General features: G+C 39.1%; 1 protein-coding gene across 2 annotated transcripts in view; it reads left to right on the plus strand.

Moving 5' to 3' along the window:
- The window catches only part of ppfia2 (PTPRF interacting protein alpha 2), a 167,832-nt gene that overhangs the window by 10,392 nt on the left and 137,899 nt on the right, over positions 1–19,541 (plus strand). For both annotated transcript variants that reach the window (XR_009815213.1, XM_061959630.1), the window contains exon 2: positions 3,829–4,087. Coding sequence is in view for 1 of the 2 variants with exons in the window: in XM_061959630.1 (XP_061815614.1) it covers positions 3,839–4,087 (249 nt within the window). In the remaining variant the exon portion in view is untranslated. The remainder of the gene's footprint in view (positions 1–3,828; positions 4,088–19,541) is intronic.

Raw genomic sequence — 19,541 nt, forward strand, 5'->3', positions numbered from 1 at the left:
TTTTTCTTAAACTGTTCAACAATTTGCTCACGCATTTGTTGACAAAGTGGTGACCCTCACCCCATCCTTGTTTGTGAATGACTGAGCATTTCATGGAATCTACTATTATACCCAATCATGGCACCCACCTGTTCCCAATTTGCCTGTTCACCTGTGGGATGTTCCAAATAAGTGTTTGATGAGCATTCCTCAACTTTATCAGTATTTATTGCCACTTTTCCCAACTTCTTTGTCACGTGTTGCTGGCATCAAATTCTAAAGTTAATGATTATTTGCAAAAAAAAAAAATGTTTATCAGTTTGAACATCAAATATGTTGTCTTTGTAGCATATTCAATTGAATATGGGTTGAAAATGATTTGCAAATCATTGTATTCCGTTTATATTTACATCTAACACAATTTCCCAACTCATATGGAAACGGGGTTTGTAGACCAGAAGGGTCTACCAAAATTGTAATTGTGTTTTGTATTAAACTGGTCTTAAAGATACCTTGTTATTGTGCAATGTATAAGAAGATATTCAAGTAAAACAGTATAGAGCCACTAATAGCTAGTTGGCAACACAGACATCTTATAAGTAGACGCAGCATTGGCTGCTGTGACGCGAGAAATTCGGCCGCCATCTTGAAATGGTGATGAGGAGCCGGCGAGCAGCCTAAACTGACAGTTGACAGGTAGAAAACAAAGATGCCCGGCTGGTGATTGAAAATAGGAATCGGGGGATTACTTTTTGATTGATAGAGACTTTTATTAGTAGATTGCACAGTACAGTGCATATTCCGTACAATTGACCACTAAATAGTAACACCCGAATAAGTAATAAGAGTCGGGGTCCACGTTAATCAATTCATGTATTTTTATCTATTTATCTATGTTTTTATGTGTTATTATGAATTTGCACTAAATTAGTTTTGCTTACAATTTCGTTGTACAATGACAATAAAGATATATTCTATTCTATTCTATGGTATAAATGCTGTATATACTATCAGCATAATACAGTCATCTCACAAGTATACATTTTCACAAGTAAGATTTAACATTAACGTACTATTGGTTGTATTTTGTGAAAATAATATTACCACAGAGTTGAGAAGGAGCAAAGATCTTCAATAGTACTGAAATCGTAGCTGCTAGCAAACAAGAGGATGACCATAATAGAATTGCTTGTCAATGAAATTAATTAAATGTAAAAATGTCATACTTGAATAACATAAAGTTGAAATAAATGATGAAGATAAAGATTGTGAGACAGAATTTGGTTTTATTCTGAATCCAGTGAAACAGTTTGGTGGTTTTAGCTGATATAAAGACTTTCAGGTGTTTATATATGTTTATGTTTAAGTATTTGGCAAACGCTTTTATCCAAAGCGACATACATAAAAAAATACATATCAATCAGTGTAAACATGATCATTTAAGGGAAGAATGTAATAGAAAATATCAATACAAAGTGTCAAGACAGAATAAACTCTCTGCTGCTGCAGCAACAGAGATACAGTCTATAGGTCCCTAAGATATATAGATATCTAATGTACATTCTACATTGTTTATGTAGGATATACGCATGTATCCATCCATCCATTTTCTACCGCTTTATAACCTAATCATATTGTTTCTTGAATTTAAAAATAGCTGACCGTTTTTTTTCCCCCCTTCTCTGGGATTATATTCCCAGTTTTGATCTCGGACGTCTGGTCACTTATAGCATATACGAATATTCTGTTGTCGTTAAGTAAACTATGAATAATAAAACACGCCAAAACCTGTGTCCTTTATCATAGCTACATGTATGACAAAAAAGCGCGTGAAAATCAGTGGTATTCAGTGAGGTAAGATGAATTAAATGCGCTGACAGTTCATTGCTCCTGCCAAAGGAATTGCACTGAGTGGAGTGGATCACCACTCCAAGATGGCGGCCCCGCGTCGCGTCAGCGCCAGTAGGCAGTAGCGGTCGATGCCGCGTCTACTTATAAGATGTTTATGGTTGGCAACTAGCATGCTAATCACTAGCTGACAACTACCGCCCTAATCGTTAGCTGGTAGCGTGTGCTACTACTGTATTTTCCAGACTATGGCGCGCATAGGTGTATAAGCCGCACCCACTAAATTTGAGAAGAAAAAATATTTTTCCATATTTTAGCCGCACTGGACTGTAAGCCACAGATACTGTATATACGTTGTGAAATGAGGTATTTACACTGAAGTATTTTGTAAATTATTTTTTTAGAAACCTTAATTTTTTCCAAAGGGTGTCTGTAAAACGGCAGTAAGATGGCTGATCAAACAAAACAGAAATTATTGTCATGCACTAACTAGCTCCGTGTCAGGCTTGGACGGAGGAAGGGACTCAGATGCAGAGAGGTGATTCCAAATAAAGCTTTTATTTTGAAATACTCTTTAAGCCTCCAGAGCCGAGTAAATTCAATTACTATGAATATACAAAAATACTATCGACAAAATGTTCCAAAAGGGAAAAACCGAAAATCACTCCAAAAAAGGAGGAATACAAAAATAAGGACGATATAATTAGCATCGTATCTGTTATCAAAAAACTTTAACAAAAAACGCTCCAAACAGGAGGAAGAAAATAAAGACTATAAAACTTAACTACTCTAATCAATGTAAACAAAAAATCACTCAACAAACTTTGAGGAAAAAATCTTTAAGGAAAAATAATAACTCACCACTGCGGTAGAAAAAGGTAGGATAACAAAAGTCACTCTGAGGGTGGAAAAAAGTTAATTCAAAATTACAGCGTGGGATATTCTGGGAGCAAGGATGTAGACGTGAGACAAGGCAAGGCATGGACATGAACAGGGACATGGAACGCAAGACAGGCACGAAAGCTCGAGACAATCTGGCACAGAACAAGGGGAGGCTTGGGCTTATAAAGAACATGAGGATAATGGGAAACAGGTGGAAACAATCAAGGGTCAGGAATGACGTCAGACTGGTGACACAAGAGGAAGGACCCGTGATCTGAAACAAGAGGAGTTGCTTTTCAAAATAAAACATGTAAATCACAAGACAGAAAAAACCAAGACAAGACTTCCCTCACCGCGGTGTGACACTACGGGAGCTAGTTCTCCAATCATCTTAACAGACTCAATAAGTCCACAGTGACGTTTTGGTGAATTTATTAAACTGAAACAATACAAAAATAGTACTAACTTGTAAAAATGTTAGCATATTAGCTAATGCTAACGACGCTAGCTTCATTGCATTACGATAGCATGTACAAATATGCTTGAAAACCCTCCAACAGACATCAAGCATGGGACGTTTTGGTAAATAAGGATTGTTTTAGTTATATTGTAAAACTTATAATTGTTGCTTTGAGTGATCGATAAAGAATCCATACGAGTAGAAACGCCATTGACTGCTAGAAGACCGAACAGCAATTGTACTTCCAGTTCATAGCTCTGTCCAAACAGAGGGGCAATGCAATGCTTGCAGTGAGTAAACACTTCTAAAAAACACATATTTCAGTGTTGTTGTCTGTTTTTATTATCTATTTACATTATGGCCTTCAGCAAAGAAAAATCATCCATAAATTAGTTGCACCATTTTATAAGCCGCAGGGTTCAAAGCCTAGGAGAAAAGGAATTTACAATATTTTATTACATTTTTTTTGAAACCTGCAAGGTACAGTGATTTGGGTAGTCATGCCACTGCCATTTCTAAGCTACAATCCAGTGTGTTGGCTCAACAGTAAAGTGTTTTTAAAGGTGTTTATATTTGTAAAAAAAAATAATAATAGAGAACTGCTAATGCTAACTGTTGCAGGCAAATAACTGTCTTTTTTTTTTTTGCATGCGCCTCAGCGCCGCCAAGATGATGTGCGAGGTGATGCCCACCATCAGCGAGGACACGGCGCTGAGTCAGCGCGGTTCCCAGAGCAGCTCGTCGGACCCGGACTCGCACTTTGAGCAGCTGATGGTCAACATGCTGGATGAGAGGGACCGGCTGCTGGACACGCTGAGGGAGACGCAGGAGAGTCTGGGTCTGGCCCAGCAGCACCTGCAGGACGTCATCTACGACCGCGACTCGCTGCAGAGGCAGCTCAGCTCCGCCCTGCCGCAGGTAAGAGCTTCACGATTCCCACAACAAAAAGGACATTTGTTACTTTGCTACTTTTGTTTGAGCTTGAAATGTGGGCGGAGTCTGATGTGCATAAAGATTTCAGCTTCATCGCTGATGATGTAGTGGAAATATTGACGCTGAAGAATTGTAAAGGATTGTGTATTCATGGCATCTTGCAGAAATTGAGGGAAAAATGGAGTGCAGTACTTGGTTGTAGCCTGAAGAGGCGCTGATTGTTGTTTCTATTAACATATTCATGAAACATGTGGATGTACAGTCCTGGTCAAAAGTTGTAAAGAACATAATGTCATGGCTGTCTTGAGTTTCCAATAATTTCTACAACAGAAACAAAAATTGAGTTGTTTGGCCACAATACCCAGCAATATGTTTGGAGGAGAAAAGGTGAGGCCTTTAATCCCAGGAACACAATTCCTACCGTCAAGCATGGTGGTGGTAGTATTATGCCTTGGGCCTCTTTTGCTGCCAATGGAACTGGTGATTTACAGAGAGTAAATGGGACAATGAAAAAGGAGGATTACCTCCAAATTCTTCAGGACAACCTAAAATCATCAGCCCGGAGGTTGGGTCTTGGTCGCAATTGGATGTTCCAAAAGGACAATGACCCCAAACACACGTCAAAAGTGGTAAAGGAATGGCTAAATCAGGCTAGAATTAAGGTTTTAGAATGGCCTTCCCAAAGTCCTGGCTTAAACATGTGGACAATGCTGAGGAGACAAGTCTATGTCAGAAAACCAACAAATTTAGCTGAACTGCACCAATTTTGTCAAGAGGAGTGGTCAAAAATTCAACCAGAAGCTTGCCAGAAGCTTGTGGATGGCTACTAAAAGCACCAAGTACAGTTAGTTATCTACAAATTACTCAAAAAATGCAGTGAAACTTGCCAAGGGACATGTAACCAAATATTAACATTGCTGTATGTATACTTTTGACCCAGCAGATTTGGTCACATTTTCAGTAGACCCATAATGAATTCATAATAGAACCAAACTTCATGAATGTTTTTTGGTACCCAACAAGTATGTGCTCCAATCACTGTACCACAAAAAAATAAGCGTTGTAGAAATTATTGGAAACTCAAGACAGCCATGACATTATGTTCTTTACAAGTGTATGTAAACTTTTGACCACGACTGTATCTATGTGGAAAAACACTTTCCTTTGAACTTTTACCTTTTATAAAAATAATGGATTGACGGGTGTCAGAATTTTCAGACTATTTTTATTTTTAATATTTACCTTAACATGTCAGAATATTCTGGAAAAAAGGCATATTATTACAGGAAAAAAGTGTGCATTCGTAATATTTTGTGATGTCACAAACAAGTATTTGCCTAAAATACAATTTAACTTTTCAGCATATTTTGACCAACATTGAAGTTAACTTTTAGTGTGAAAAAACGGTGAAAAATATATTGTAGTTTTTGTCGTAGCCTTTTTTTTCTTTTCTCAATACGACACCTTTGGATTAAAAGACCCATAGTGTCCAGATGACCCTATTTTTTGCTCCGGAAAATGAATCCGGCGGTCATTTCCCATATCAATTATTTTTTGAGTAATTTGTAGATAACTAACTGTATTTGGTACTCTATATGCCATCATCAACATAACTGAAGCCCATTAGACAGTGTGGATACAGGCATGTAGAATTATTATTTTGATCACTTAGTTGCAATAATTAATAGTTTTTTCCGACCTGGTCCATGATTACTTCAAAACCGGTATGGTTAACAATATGAGCAAAAAAAAAAAATATATCGGACTTCCCTGCTCTTCCATAGACACCATAGCCTGTGTGTCCTCATGCTCTTTCAGAAGCATCTTGTGGAAAACACCAGTAGAAGAGGACACAAAATAGAATAGTAGCGACTTACGTTATTTTTCTCTCAATTTGGAGCGCAGGTTCGGACTCAGTCTTTCTCTTCTCAAAGTTGCACAGGATTTACCGTATTTTAAATTTTTTCCATCCAAACACTTGACAAAACCCTTCTTCAGAGTCAGAGTCACTAAAATGATTGCTGCAAATTAGAGATGTCCGATAATGGCTTTTTTGCCGATATCCGATATTGTCCAACTCTTAATTACCGATTCCGATATCAACCGATACCGATATATACAGTCGTGGAATTAACACATTATTATGCATAATTTGCAGTGACGTGCGGTGAGGTTCATGACTGGTGAGGCACTGACTTCATCACAGTCAGATTTACAAACATATGAACCCTAAAGAGTATCTTATTCACCATTTGATTGGCAGCAGTTAACGGGTTATGTTTAAAAGCTCATACCAGCATTCTTCCCTGCTTGGCACTCAGCATCAAGGGTTGGAATTGGGGGTTAAATCACCAACAATTATTCCCGGGCGCGGCGCCGCTGCTGCCCACTGCTCCCCACTGCTCCCCTCACATCCCAGGGGGTGATCAAGGGGATGGGTCAAATGCAGAGGACAAATTTCACCACACCTAGTGTGTGTGTGACAATCATTGGTACTTTAACTTAACTTTAACTTAACACATACAAACTGTAGCACACAAAAAAGCACATTTAATAAAAAAAACATTATTATGGTCTTACCTATACTTATAAGTGCGGGAACAGTGGTGTTCGTGTTGGAGTAGTTGTGAATGAATGAAATATGAAATCCGTGCTGCAGTCTGCAGGTGTTCCTAATGTTGTGTCCCTGCAGTCGTTCACGGCTCCTCCGGCGCGAGCATTGTTGTTTTTGCACTTTATGGCTTCTTGTTAAGTGACTTTTTTTGGGTGGATTCGGTCTTGCACGTGGAGGGTTTGGTTGGTGTGGCGCTCCCGTCGGGGGGTGTGGTCTGCGGCGAAGGTGCCTGAACCGGCACCAGGAGGCGGGGTTACGCGAGCCTCAGCCAGTGCGTCTTCGCAGCAGTTTTATGATCGCTCAGCACAAGAAATACGTTACACACATACAGTTGTTGACAAAATACACTGTACATTATATACCTCAGCTAACTAAACTATGGAAATGTATAATATAATTCATATAGCAATACGGTCTCACTGCACAGCAGGCCAGCAGTTAGCCGAGTCCTCAATCCATGGTGAGGCACAACTGAGTGACGTGCCTCAACTGGCTGCTGATCACCGCACCGTCTCTTCTCAGTATTTGAACGGCAAATGTAAAAATTCAGCGGTTTTGAATAAAAATAATCTAAAACTGATGAAGTTAAATGGAAAATAACTTTATAGTATAATCACTGGATATATATAACAATTTAATTAATTTTTTTTCTTTTTACATTTTTTTTCTTTCCATGATGGCAGGTGAGGCCCCGCCTCACCTGCCTCTAGTGACCGCACGTCACTGCTAATTTGGTTGTGATGCCCCGCTGGATGAATTAAACAATGTAACTTTACCATGAATTGATTAACGTGGACCCCGACTTAAACAAGTTGAAAAACTTATTCGGGTGTTACCGTTTAGTGGTCAGTTGTACGGAATATGTACTGTACTGTGCAATCTACTAATACAAGTTTCAATCAATCAATCAAAAACAAGGTTTTCCAAAATAAGAGAACAACTTCAACTCCAGTTATGGAAAAAAGGGCCAACATGGCAGTGCCATATTTATTATTGAAGTCACAATGTGCATTATTTTTTTTAACATGCCTCAAAACAGCTTGGAATTTGGGACATGCTCTCCCTGAGATAATCCTGATACCCATTACAACTATTAGAAATACTATACTTTGACTTTCACAAAGTGCATTTTTTTTTTTTTTTTTAAACATGCCTCAAAACAACAGCTACAAAAACAAAGAAGGCACACAGCTTCAGTCCAGAGTATACTAGACGTCCGTGTTTTACCGGATATGTACCGCTCCGTACAGCGGCGTTTTAAAAAGTCATTAATTTTACTTCTTGAAACCTATACCGATAATTTCCGATATTACATTTTAAAGCATTTATCTCTACTGCAAATTAAACTCGTTTCACTTGGTCTGTTCCATTTTGTGCGAGTCAATTTGACTGGAGAGATGCACACTTTCCTCATATTCCCATTATTTGGAAATGTATGCAGGCTGACCCCTGATTGAGTTGTATTGCTACAACCTGCATAAAAAAAAATCTGGCAGCCATATTTGATCATTCCTTCAAATTCTGCGTGAAAATAACACGATTCCGGATGAAGATCCTACCAAAAACACATATTACGCAATATGAAACTCGTTAGAAAAGGAGCCTAAAATCACTACTGTGTCTATTGTAGTGACATTTTCATTTAATTTGCAGGTCCAGAACTATGAAATATGTGCTAATATCGTAAGCATTAGCGGCCCTTTAAGTGAGTGTTAATTTGTAGTTAATTAGCGGCCGTTTTTAGCTAACACAGCCTTATGTTGCAACGATACAAAGTTTTGGTCCACTTGAGGCCTTAACGATCCTTGAAGGGGAACTGAATTTTTTATTTTTATTTTGCCCATTATTCACAATCCTTCTGTAGGACAAGAACACATATGTTTTTTAATTTTTTTTAATGCATTCTAACTCATAAATAAATGCAAGCAAACGTCAGCTTGCAATGGAGCCAATAGGAGTCGCTCTATTTTGATTATAAAGCGCTTAAAAAAACATCCAATCCAAAAATCCAATAAAAAATGTTACGTATATACACGCTACAAGTATATATTTAATGTGGTAACATTCATAATAAAATGTAGTATTTATGCATTTTGCTCATTTTGAGCATACTGCAGCATATTACTTTCACAAACACATCAGCGTTCGATTTGTTCTTACAACAACATCACTAATTACTACTGAGTGCAGATTTCATGAGAGCCAACAAACATAATAGAACACCACTTACCGTACAATGTCTGCTCTCACTGGAATGCCGACTGTTACGATGTTGATATATTCCCGTTTAGATGAAGAATGACTGATGATCTCCGCAAAGAAAAAACTGGTGTGGAATGAAGCGTCTTTTAGGGTATTTCCGTGTCTAAATTGGCTTATTTTTCCTTTTACCGATTATTTTTTTTATTTAAAATGAAGATAAAAAAATAAATGTAGGCCAGTTTTTTCAAAAGGCATGGCTTTTATTTACCAAAAAAAAAGTATGGCCATTCAGTCAACATTGACAACAACATGACAAAATATTCTGTAACAATGTAAACATTTAAAACTTTTAACATTTAACAAAATTAAAAGTAGCTTATTTGCTTTTTAATGTGCAAATATAAAAGTAAACATCCAGTGCAAATCTTAGTATTCTGCAATAGTATAAGCATTTCAAAAGTAAAAGTATTGCTTATTTTGCTTTAAAATGTGCAAAAATAAAGATAAACATCCAATACAAAAAAGTGCGTATTTCCTTGAATTGGCGCCGGGTTTATAGTATTTGCATGCCTCGAGTCAAACTCGTTTCGCAAGATATTATTTTTATTAGCGCATGTCTAGAACTTTCGCCGGGTCAAACTCGTCACGTCACAAGTCATCATTTTCAAAATGGAGGAGGCTGATTTCAATCATTTGAAATCGCATAAAGGGTTAAGAGCTATTCAGTAGGATTTAAGGTCCAAGCTATTGAATATGCTAAAAAGAACAGTAAGCAGCTATGTTTTATTAATATACCGTAGCTGCGTGTGTCAAATATGAGTCATTAAATGACTCCCGCCTCCTGGTGGTAGAGGGCGCTAGTGATCCTTCTTGCGACTACCGGTACTGCAGAAGACCGGTGCTGCAGAAGAAGACAACAAGCAAAAAGAGTGCGCAGCGATCGTTTGCTTGCACTTTTAACATGGAGGATTACATATCTAAAATAAAACAGTTTTCTAAACTGGACTTTCAATCGAAGCAGGAGGTAATACTTAAAGGAATATCTCCATCGAGACAGAGAGACTTTTAAAACTGAAGAAAAATAAGGAAGACTTCTATAAACAATTTATCGATGCTTTTGATCAGAATACTCATTTATAAGCAAAGGTAAAACCATAATAACGTTTTTTTTTATTAAATGTGCTTTTCATGATGGTATCCTTACATCACTCAAATTTATAAGCGCAGGCCTAAATTTACCCCACGCCTTTTGGTAAGCGCAGGAGTGAGAGGAGGTTTTAAATTAATTAGCGCCCCGGAGACTATTCAAGGAAATAAGGTATGCGACAAAAACGGCGTCGACGTATTTACGTAATCGATGACGTCGATGACGTCGACGATGTCGACGCGTCGTTTCAGCTTTAGTCAAAGTTGACCGACTTTTCAGTTAATGTCCACATCATTTTCCCATCAAGGTGAGAGGCATGATTTGTAATCCAGATTAAATTTAATTACTACTCAGTGCAGATTTAATGAGAGCCAACAAACATAATAGAACATCACTTACTGCACAATGTCTGCTCTCACTGGAATGCCGACTGTTACGATGTTGATATATATTCCCGTTCAGATGAAGAATGACTGATGATCTCCGCGAAGAAAAAAGTGTTGTGGAATGAAGCGTCCTTTAGGGCATTCTTCCCCATTTCCGTGTCTAAATTGGCTGTCAAAGTTGACCGACTTTTCAGTTAATGTCCACATCATTTTCCCATCAAGGAGAGAGGCATGATTTGTAGTCCAGATTAAATTTAATTACTACTCAGTGCAGATTTAATGAGAGCCAACAAACATAATAGAACATCACTTACTGTACAATGTCTGCTCTCACTGGAATGCCGACTGTTAGGATGTTGATATATTCCCGTTCAGATGAAGAATGACTGATGATCTCCGCGAAGAAAAAAGTGTTGTGGAATGAAGCGTCTTTTAGGGCATTATTCGCCATTTCTGTGTCTAAATTGGCTGTCAAAGTTGACCGACTTTTCAGTTAATGTCCACATCATTTTCCCATCAAGGAGAGAGGCATGATTTGTAGTCCAGATTAAATTTAATTACTACTCAGTGCAGATTTAATGAGAGCCAACAAACATAAAAGAACACTACTTACCGTACAATGTCTGCTCTCACTGGAATGCCGACTGTTAGGATGTTGATATTTTCCTGTTTACATGAAGAATGACTGATGATCTCTGCGAGGAAAAAACTGGTGTGGAATGAAGCGTCTTTTAGGGTGTTCTTCGCCATTTCCGTGTCTAAATTGGCTGTCAAAGTTGACCAACTTTTCAGTTAATGTCCACATAATTTTCCCATCAAGGAGAGAGGCATGATTTGTAATCCAGATTAAATTTAATTACTACTCAATGCAGATTTAATGAGAGCCAACAAACATAATAGAACACCACTTACCGTACAATGTCTGCTCTCACTGAAATGCCGACTGTTGGGATGTTGATATATTCCTGTTTAGATGAAGAAGGACTGATGATCTCCGCGAAGAAAAAACTGGTGTCGAATGAAGCGTCTTTTAGGGTATTTCCGTGTCTAAATTGGCTGTCAAAGTTGGCCGACTTTTCAGTTAATGTCCACATCATTTTCCCATCAAGGAGAGAGGCATGATTTGTAAATCCAGATTAAATGTAATTACTACTCTGTGCAGATTTCATGAGAGCCAACAAACATAATAGAACATCACTTACTGTACAATGTCTGCTCTCACTGGAATGCCGACTGTTAGGATGTTGATATATTCCCTTTTACATGAAGAATGACTGATGATCTCCGCAAAGAAAAACTGGTGTGGAATGAAGCGTCTTTTAGGGTATTTCCGTGTCTAAATTGGCTGTCAAAGTTGACAGACTTTTCAGTTAATGTCCACATCATTTTCCCATCAAGGAGAGAGGCATGATTTGTAATCCAGATTAAATTTAGTTACTACTCAGTGCAGATTTAATGAGAGTTAACAAACATAAAAGAACACCACTTACCGTACAATGTCTGCTCTCACTGGAATGCCGACTGTTAGGATGTTGATATATTCCCGTTTAGATGAAGAACGACTGATGATCTCCGCGAAGAAAAAACTGGTGTGGAATGAAGCGTCTTTTAGGGTATTTCCGTGTCTAAATTGGCTGTCAAAGTTGACCGACTTTTCAGTCAATGTCCACATAATTTTTCCATCAAGGAGAGAGGCATGATTTGTAATCCAGATTAAATTTAATTACTACTCAGTGCAGATTTAATGAGAGTTAACAAACATAATAGAACATCACTTACCGTACAATGTCTGCTCTCACTGGAATGCCGACTGTTAGGATGTTGATATATTCCCGTTTACATGAAGAATGACTGATGATCTCCGCGAAGAAAAAACTGGTGTAAAATGAAGCGTCTTTTAGGGTGTTCTTTGCCATTTCCGTGTCTAAATTGGCTGTCAAAGTTGACCGACTTTTCAGTTAATGTCCACATCATTTTCCCATCAAGATGAGAGGCATGATTTGTAATCCAGATTAAATGTAATTACTACTCGGTGCAAATTTCATGAGAGCCAACAAATATAATAAAACATCACTTACTGTACAATGTCTGCTCTCACTGGAATGCTGACTGTTAGGATGTTTATATATTCCCGTTCAGATGAAGAATGACTGATAATCTTCGCGAAGAAAAAAAAAACTTTTCAGTTAATGTCCACATAATTTTCCCATCAAGGTGAGAGGCATGGTTTGTAATCCAGATTAAACTTTCACAAGGTCCGAGGGGAGAAAGCAACTCACCAGCTGAGGTCAATACAGCAGCAGAAGGAACTTACCTCTCTCTGATCAATGCGCCTCTAATTGTTAGCGCTTATGACAACAATATCACTAATACTTGGCTAATATTCAGGTCACAAAATGTAAATGAATGTTGGTGCTTTTTGAATGTTCATTTATTGGGTTTTATTGTCGAAATAGACAGAATGATGTCATCGTTCCTATTGGCTCTATTGTTAAGGGACTTTTATCTCTGTTTATTTACAAGTTAGAATGCATTAAACAAGACAAATGTATTATTGTCTTGTAAGGATTGTGAACGACAGGCAAAGTTGTTAAAAAAAAGTGCAGTTCCCCTTCAACGAGGACAGTAGCTGGCTCTCAGGTTGGCGTGCTCATTTCGGAGATTAGCCTCCTTCTCAGACGCCCTCAGCGCAAACGCTAACTTCTCTCGCTCGCGCTGCCTTTTCTCCCGCATCCGTCTCCTACCCCCCCCGTCCCCGTGTCCGATGGTGGCGGTCAATGTCCCAGTTCGACCCTAGCGAGGCATGGCGGCGCCATGGCGACGCGTGTGTGCAAACACTGTGGTGAAAGGAAGGCAACGTGGTGGTGTTGTAAGCGCTGCAGTAACGAGCGAGCTGGTGTTGAGTCACATGCATTTGACGCCCCAAACCCCAGACGAGACCCCTCACTCTCCTCTATATCACAGGGGTCCTAAGTGCCAGATGACGTCCATGTCTAATTTGCATAATTGGCCATGACATGTAGTTTTTATGGCCGCTGTGTGAGAGACATAAAATAAACCAAAATCATGAAAAAGTAAAACAAATATGGCTACATGACGTACAAGACGTTATCACCACTAAGTACTTGTTGCCGGTAGCTTAGTCTGCATTTATTAAGCACTGATACCATGTACTGTAGACTAGGGATGTTCCGATCTATGCTACCGATTCCGATCATCCATGATCATACTGATTCCATGTATTACCGTATTAAGTGTGCTATTGACAGTTTAACAAGATCAGCTCAATAATATATACAGTCAAGAAAATAAGTATTTGAACACCCTGCTATTTTGCAAGTTCTCCCACTTAGAAATCATGGAGGGGTCTGAAATGTTCACGGGAGGTGCATGTCTACTGTATGAGAGATAACCTAAAAAGAAAAATCCAGAAATCACAATCTATGATTTTTTAACAATTTATTCGTGTGATACAGCTGAAAATAAGTATTTGAACACCTGTCTATCAGCTAGAATTCTGACCCTCAAAGACCTGTTAGTCCGCCTTTAAAAGTCCTCCTCCACTCCACTGTATTATCCTGAATCAGATGCACCTGTGTGAGGTCGTTAGCTGCATAAAGACACCTGTCCACCCCATACAATCAGTAAGACCCAAACATTCAGCATGGCTAAGAGCAAAGAGCTGTCCAAAGACACCAGAGACAAAATTGTACAACTCCACAAGGATGGAAAGGGCTACGGAGAAATTGCCAAGCAGCTTGGTGAAAAAAGGTCCACTGTTGGAGCAATCATTAGAAAATGGAAGAAGCTAAACATGACGACCAATCTCAATCGGAGTGGAGCCCCATGCAAGATATCACCTCGTGGGGTCTCAATGATGCTAATAAAGGTGAGGAATCAGCCCAGGACTACACGGCAGGACTTGTTCAATGACCTGAAAAGAGCTGGGACCACTGTTTCCATGGTCACTGTTGGTAATACACTAAGACGTCATGCTTTGAAATCATGCATGGCACGGAAGGTTCCCCTGCTTGAACCAGCACATGTTAAGGCCTGTCTTAAGTTTGCCAATGACCATTTGGATGATCCAGAGGAGTCATGGGAGAAAGTTTTGTGGACAGATGAGACAAAAATTGACCTTTTTGTTCATAATTCCACTGTGCGTGATTGGAGGAAGAAGAATGATGCATACCATCCCAAGAGCACCATCCCTACTGTGAAGCATGGGGGTGGTAGCATCATGCTTTGGGGGTGTTTTTCTGCTCATGGGACAGGACGACTGTACTGTATTAAGGAGAGGATGACTGCAGCCATGTATTGTGAGATTTTGGCCAAAAACCTCCTTCCCTCAGTCAGATCATTGAAGATGAGTCATGGCTGGATCTTCCAACATGACAATGACCCAAAGCACACAGCCAGGAAAACCAAGAAGTGGCTTTGTAAGAACCATATCAAGGTTCTGGAGTGGCCTAGCCAGTCTCCAGACCTAAATCCAATTGAAAATCTTTGGAGGGAGCTGAAAGTCTGTGTTACTCAGCGACAGCCCAGAAACCTGACTGATCTAGAGAAGATCTGTGTGGAGGAGTGGGCCAAAATCCCTCCTGCAGTCTGTGCAAACCTGCTGAAGAACTACAGGAAACGTTTGACCTCTGTAATTGCAAACAAAGGCTACTCTACCAAATATTAATGTTGGTGTTCAAATACTTATTTTCACCTGTATCACACAAATAAATTGTTAAAAAATCATAGATTGAGATTTCTGGATTTTTCTTTTTAGATTATCTCTCATACAGTGGACATGCACCTACCATGAAAATTTCAGACCCCTCCATGATTTCTAAGTGGGAGAACTTGCAAAATAGCAGGGTGTTCAAATACTTATTTTCTTGACTGTATGTATATATATATATTTTATATATATATATTTTTTTACATATACAGTAGTATACATTGAAATGTTGGCAATGCAGATGCTCACAAAACACCACAAACAACAAGGGGAAGGAGACAACAAGAAGACAACATTTCAATAAGATTAAACTTAACAGTCAGTAGTGGAAAAAAAGGGAGACACAGGCGTTCGGGTGGCATCCTGACCAGATGCCCGAACCACCTCATCTGGCTCCTCTCGATGTGGAGCAGCGGCTTTACTTTGAGCTCCTCCCGGATGACATAGCTTATCACCCTATCTCTAAGGGATACTCAGTGGCCTAGTGGTTAGAGTGTCTGCCCTGAGATCGGTAGGTTGTGAGTTCAAACCCCGGCCGAGTCATATCAAAGACTATAAAAATGGGACCCATTACCTCCCTGCTTGGCACTCAGCATCAAGGGTTGGAATTAGGGGTTAATTCACCAAAAATGATTCCCGGGCGCGGCACCGCTGCTGCCCACTGCTTCCCTCACCTCCCAGGAGGTGATCAAGGGGATGGGTCAAATGCAGAGGACACATTTCACCACAGCTAGTGTGTGTGTGTGACAATCATTGGTACTTTTACTTAACCCAAAGCTCATGACCATAGGTGAGGATGGGAACATAGATCGACCGGTAAATTGAGAGCTTTGAATTCCGGCTCAGCTCCTTCTTCACCACAACGGATCGATACAGCATCCACATTACTGAATACAGTTATCCGCCTGTCGATCTCACAATCCACTCTTCCCTCACTCGTGACGGTACTTGAACTCCTCCACTTGGGGCAATGGAAATATAATTTAACATTTTGGCAAGTGGCAAAAAAGTTGCAGTGTACTTAATAATGACACTTTATATAAATACTTAAGATATTAAGGAATGCATTTTATTCTCCGGAATGGAGGTGATTATTATTATTAATTTAGAGAAACTTCTCCACACTGTGTATTGCTGGGTTGCAGTTAGTCCTAGTAGGCTCATGTTTATTTACCTGCATCAGTGCAGATTTGGGCAGATTTTGAATGGTTTAGAGGCAAATATATTAGCAATCATGAAAACATACTTACAATGGGACGGAGTGGATTTATGCACTCTTAAGAAAAATTATTTTTGAAAGACTTAAAACAAGGGTGTCCAAACTTTGACTGGGATGGCTTAAAAATGTTTTGCCGGGCTCCGAAAGCGGACTGCATCCAAAGTAGCTTTTATATATATATATATGTATATATATATATATATATATATATATATATATATATATATGTATATATATATATATGTATATATATACCTGGGCTTTCGTATTGACTGTGATTTTAAATTGGACCGTCAGATTGGCACAGTGGTGAAAGCCAGCTTTTTTTATTTACGTCAGCTGGCCAAGGTTAAAAACCTTCTTTCTAGGCAACAGTTAGAGACAGTAATCCATGCCTTTACTACATCTCGGCTGGATTACTGTAACTCTTTATATTTTGGAATTAGTCAGTCCTCCCTCTCACGTCTGCAGCTGGTCCAAAATGCAGCTGCCCGACTTTTAACTAACACAAGAAAAAGAGAGCACATTACTCCTGTTTTAGCCTCCCTCCACTGGCTGCCTGTGTCTTTTAGAGTCCATTTTAAGATTATCTTACTCGTTTTTAAATCCTTACGTGGTCTTGCCCCACCTTACCTCTCTGAGCTGCTCCATCTGTATGCCCCCACCCGGTCCCTCAGGTCAGCTGATCAGCTGATCCTGGAGGTACCCAAAACAAAGCGCAAACTCAGAGGGGACAGAGCTTTCTCTGTTGCGGGTCCCAAACTCTGGAACGATCTCCCTCTCCATGTGAGACAGGCCCCTTCTTTGGCTATTTTCAAGACCCTTCTTAAAACCCATTTTGATTCACTGGCTTTTAACCCAGCATGAGACTTTGAACTGTTTTTAGCTTTTAACTTTTTGAACTGTTTTTAACTTTTAAACTGTTTTTATCTAACAAACTGTTCTTAGGGTAATTTATATTTGCTTTTTAATTGTGTATTTTTATTTCTGTTTTAAATGTTATTTTTTAGTCTGTCCTTTGCCTCTATTTCTTTGTGGTGTACAGCCCTTTGTTTTTCAACTGTGCTTGTTTTTAAAGGGCTTTATAAATAAAGTTGGTATGGTATGGTATGGTATAATTAATAAACATTATAATTGGTTATTAAGAGTATGTGAAAGTTCAACCCCTACCTTGTTTTGTTCCGTGACGACCTCCTTAAGGTTCTTTAATCAATCCGAAATTTTAAGCAGCTAAAATGCGCCAAACATGGATAAGTGTGGAGAGAGTGTTTTGCATTTTTTTCCCATCTTCCCTTGTAATGGATTTAAATGGGGGTCATTTTGATTTTGTTCATGTTGATTAGACGTTTTTTTTGTACAAACCCCGTTTCCATATGAGTTGGGGAATTGTGTCAGATGTAAATATAAACGGAATACAATGATTTGCAAATCATTTTCAACCCAGATTCAGTTGAATATGCTACAAATGTAAAATTCTATAAGATGCATTCAAAGAACTCAGAAATATTTCCCCACTTGGCAACTCTATCCTTTAGCCACGCACCTTTGGGTTATATACTTCCGGTGTTGTGACCTCTGTTTACAATCTGTCACGTCAAAAAGATACCTTGCTTGCTCGCTGGCTACTAATAGGGTTGCCAACCGTCCCTTGAAAACCGGAATTGTCCCATATTTAGTAAGATTAGTACGCGTCCCTTATCGATCTGTAAAGGGGCGTACTCTGTGCCGTATTACCGTGTAAATCAAAACAGTCTTTGAAATGTCAATGGAATTCATTCATGACAAGGCGTTTTCATATTGCATTTTACGGTAAAGCGGCAGCCTCGCACACGACCATGACAACACAGAATTCGCCTCATCTCATTGGTTGAGGCACTGGCATGTGCGACGAAAACACTGGAAGAAAACGGACAAGAACACAAAAGCATGGCTGACAAATGAAAGAGCCGATAGGCTCACAAAAACAGCAACCAAGAAAGGGGTGACAAACGTACGGCCCATATTTAGTAAGGTTTTATCCGGCCCAAGGGGTGAGTTTGCTGAGTATAAAAATGAGCCGAAATGTTTGAATGAAAGAAACCGCTGTTCTAAATGTGTCCACTAGATGTCGCAATAGCAATTCTTTGTATCTTCGTAGATTATGCTACATATGTAAAAAAACAAACACATGATGTTAGTGCACCAGTCGAGGAAAATGAGCAAACTACATAAATAACATGCTGTAATTTGATTTTGATATTACTTTTTTATCTTGATAGATTGAAAATGAACACCAATGAGTTGACTGATGAACATTATCACATCATTTATTCAGAAAGTATAAATAACGACAGACAAAGATAGAATACTATTAACCGCAACATGTAAGTGTAAAAAAAACAACCAACAACAATATGATTTGTACATTTTCAAAATGTGCTTGTTCTATTTTTAAACAAAGAACTGTGATTTTACCAGTCCGGCCCACTTGGGAGTAGATTTTTCTCCATGTGGCCCCCCATCTAAAATGAGCTTGACACCCCTGAACTAGATGATTAGCTAACCAGCGAGCTTGTTTCTGTGCTCCTAGTCATGTCCTGCAACTCAGTGCGGCGTTTAGTTCAAGTTAAAGTACCAATGATTGTCACACACACACTAGGTGTGGCGAAATTATTCTCTGCATTTGACCCATCACCCTTGATCACCCCCTGGGAGCAATGAGCAGCAGCGGTGGCTACGCCCGGGAATAATTTTTGGTGATTTAACCCCCAATTCTAACGCTTGATGCTGAGTGCCAAGCAGGGAGGTAATGGGTCCTATTTTTATAGTCTTTGGTATGACTCAGCCGGGGTTTGAACTCACAACCTACCGATCTCAGGGCGGACACTAGTTTAGGCAAGAGGAACGGGTACTGCCGACTGAGGCGAGCGCTCGACAATTTTTCTTCGATCATATTTTTTTTTATATTTCATTTTAAAAAAACACGGAAGTGATATTTTGATGCGAAAATGTATGTTTAAAAACACTGATTTCTGCGGACATTTTTACATGCCCAAATATAATATCAGCCGACAATGGCGCTCATATACTTTCAAGAAAAGGTATCCGATACTGATCAGCGGCCATATCCCTACTGTCTACACCAGGGGTCACCAACGCGGTG

This window comes from Nerophis lumbriciformis, linkage group LG05 (genome assembly GCF_033978685.3).
Source record: "Nerophis lumbriciformis linkage group LG05, RoL_Nlum_v2.1, whole genome shotgun sequence".
NCBI lineage: Eukaryota > Metazoa > Chordata > Actinopteri > Syngnathiformes > Syngnathidae > Nerophis > Nerophis lumbriciformis.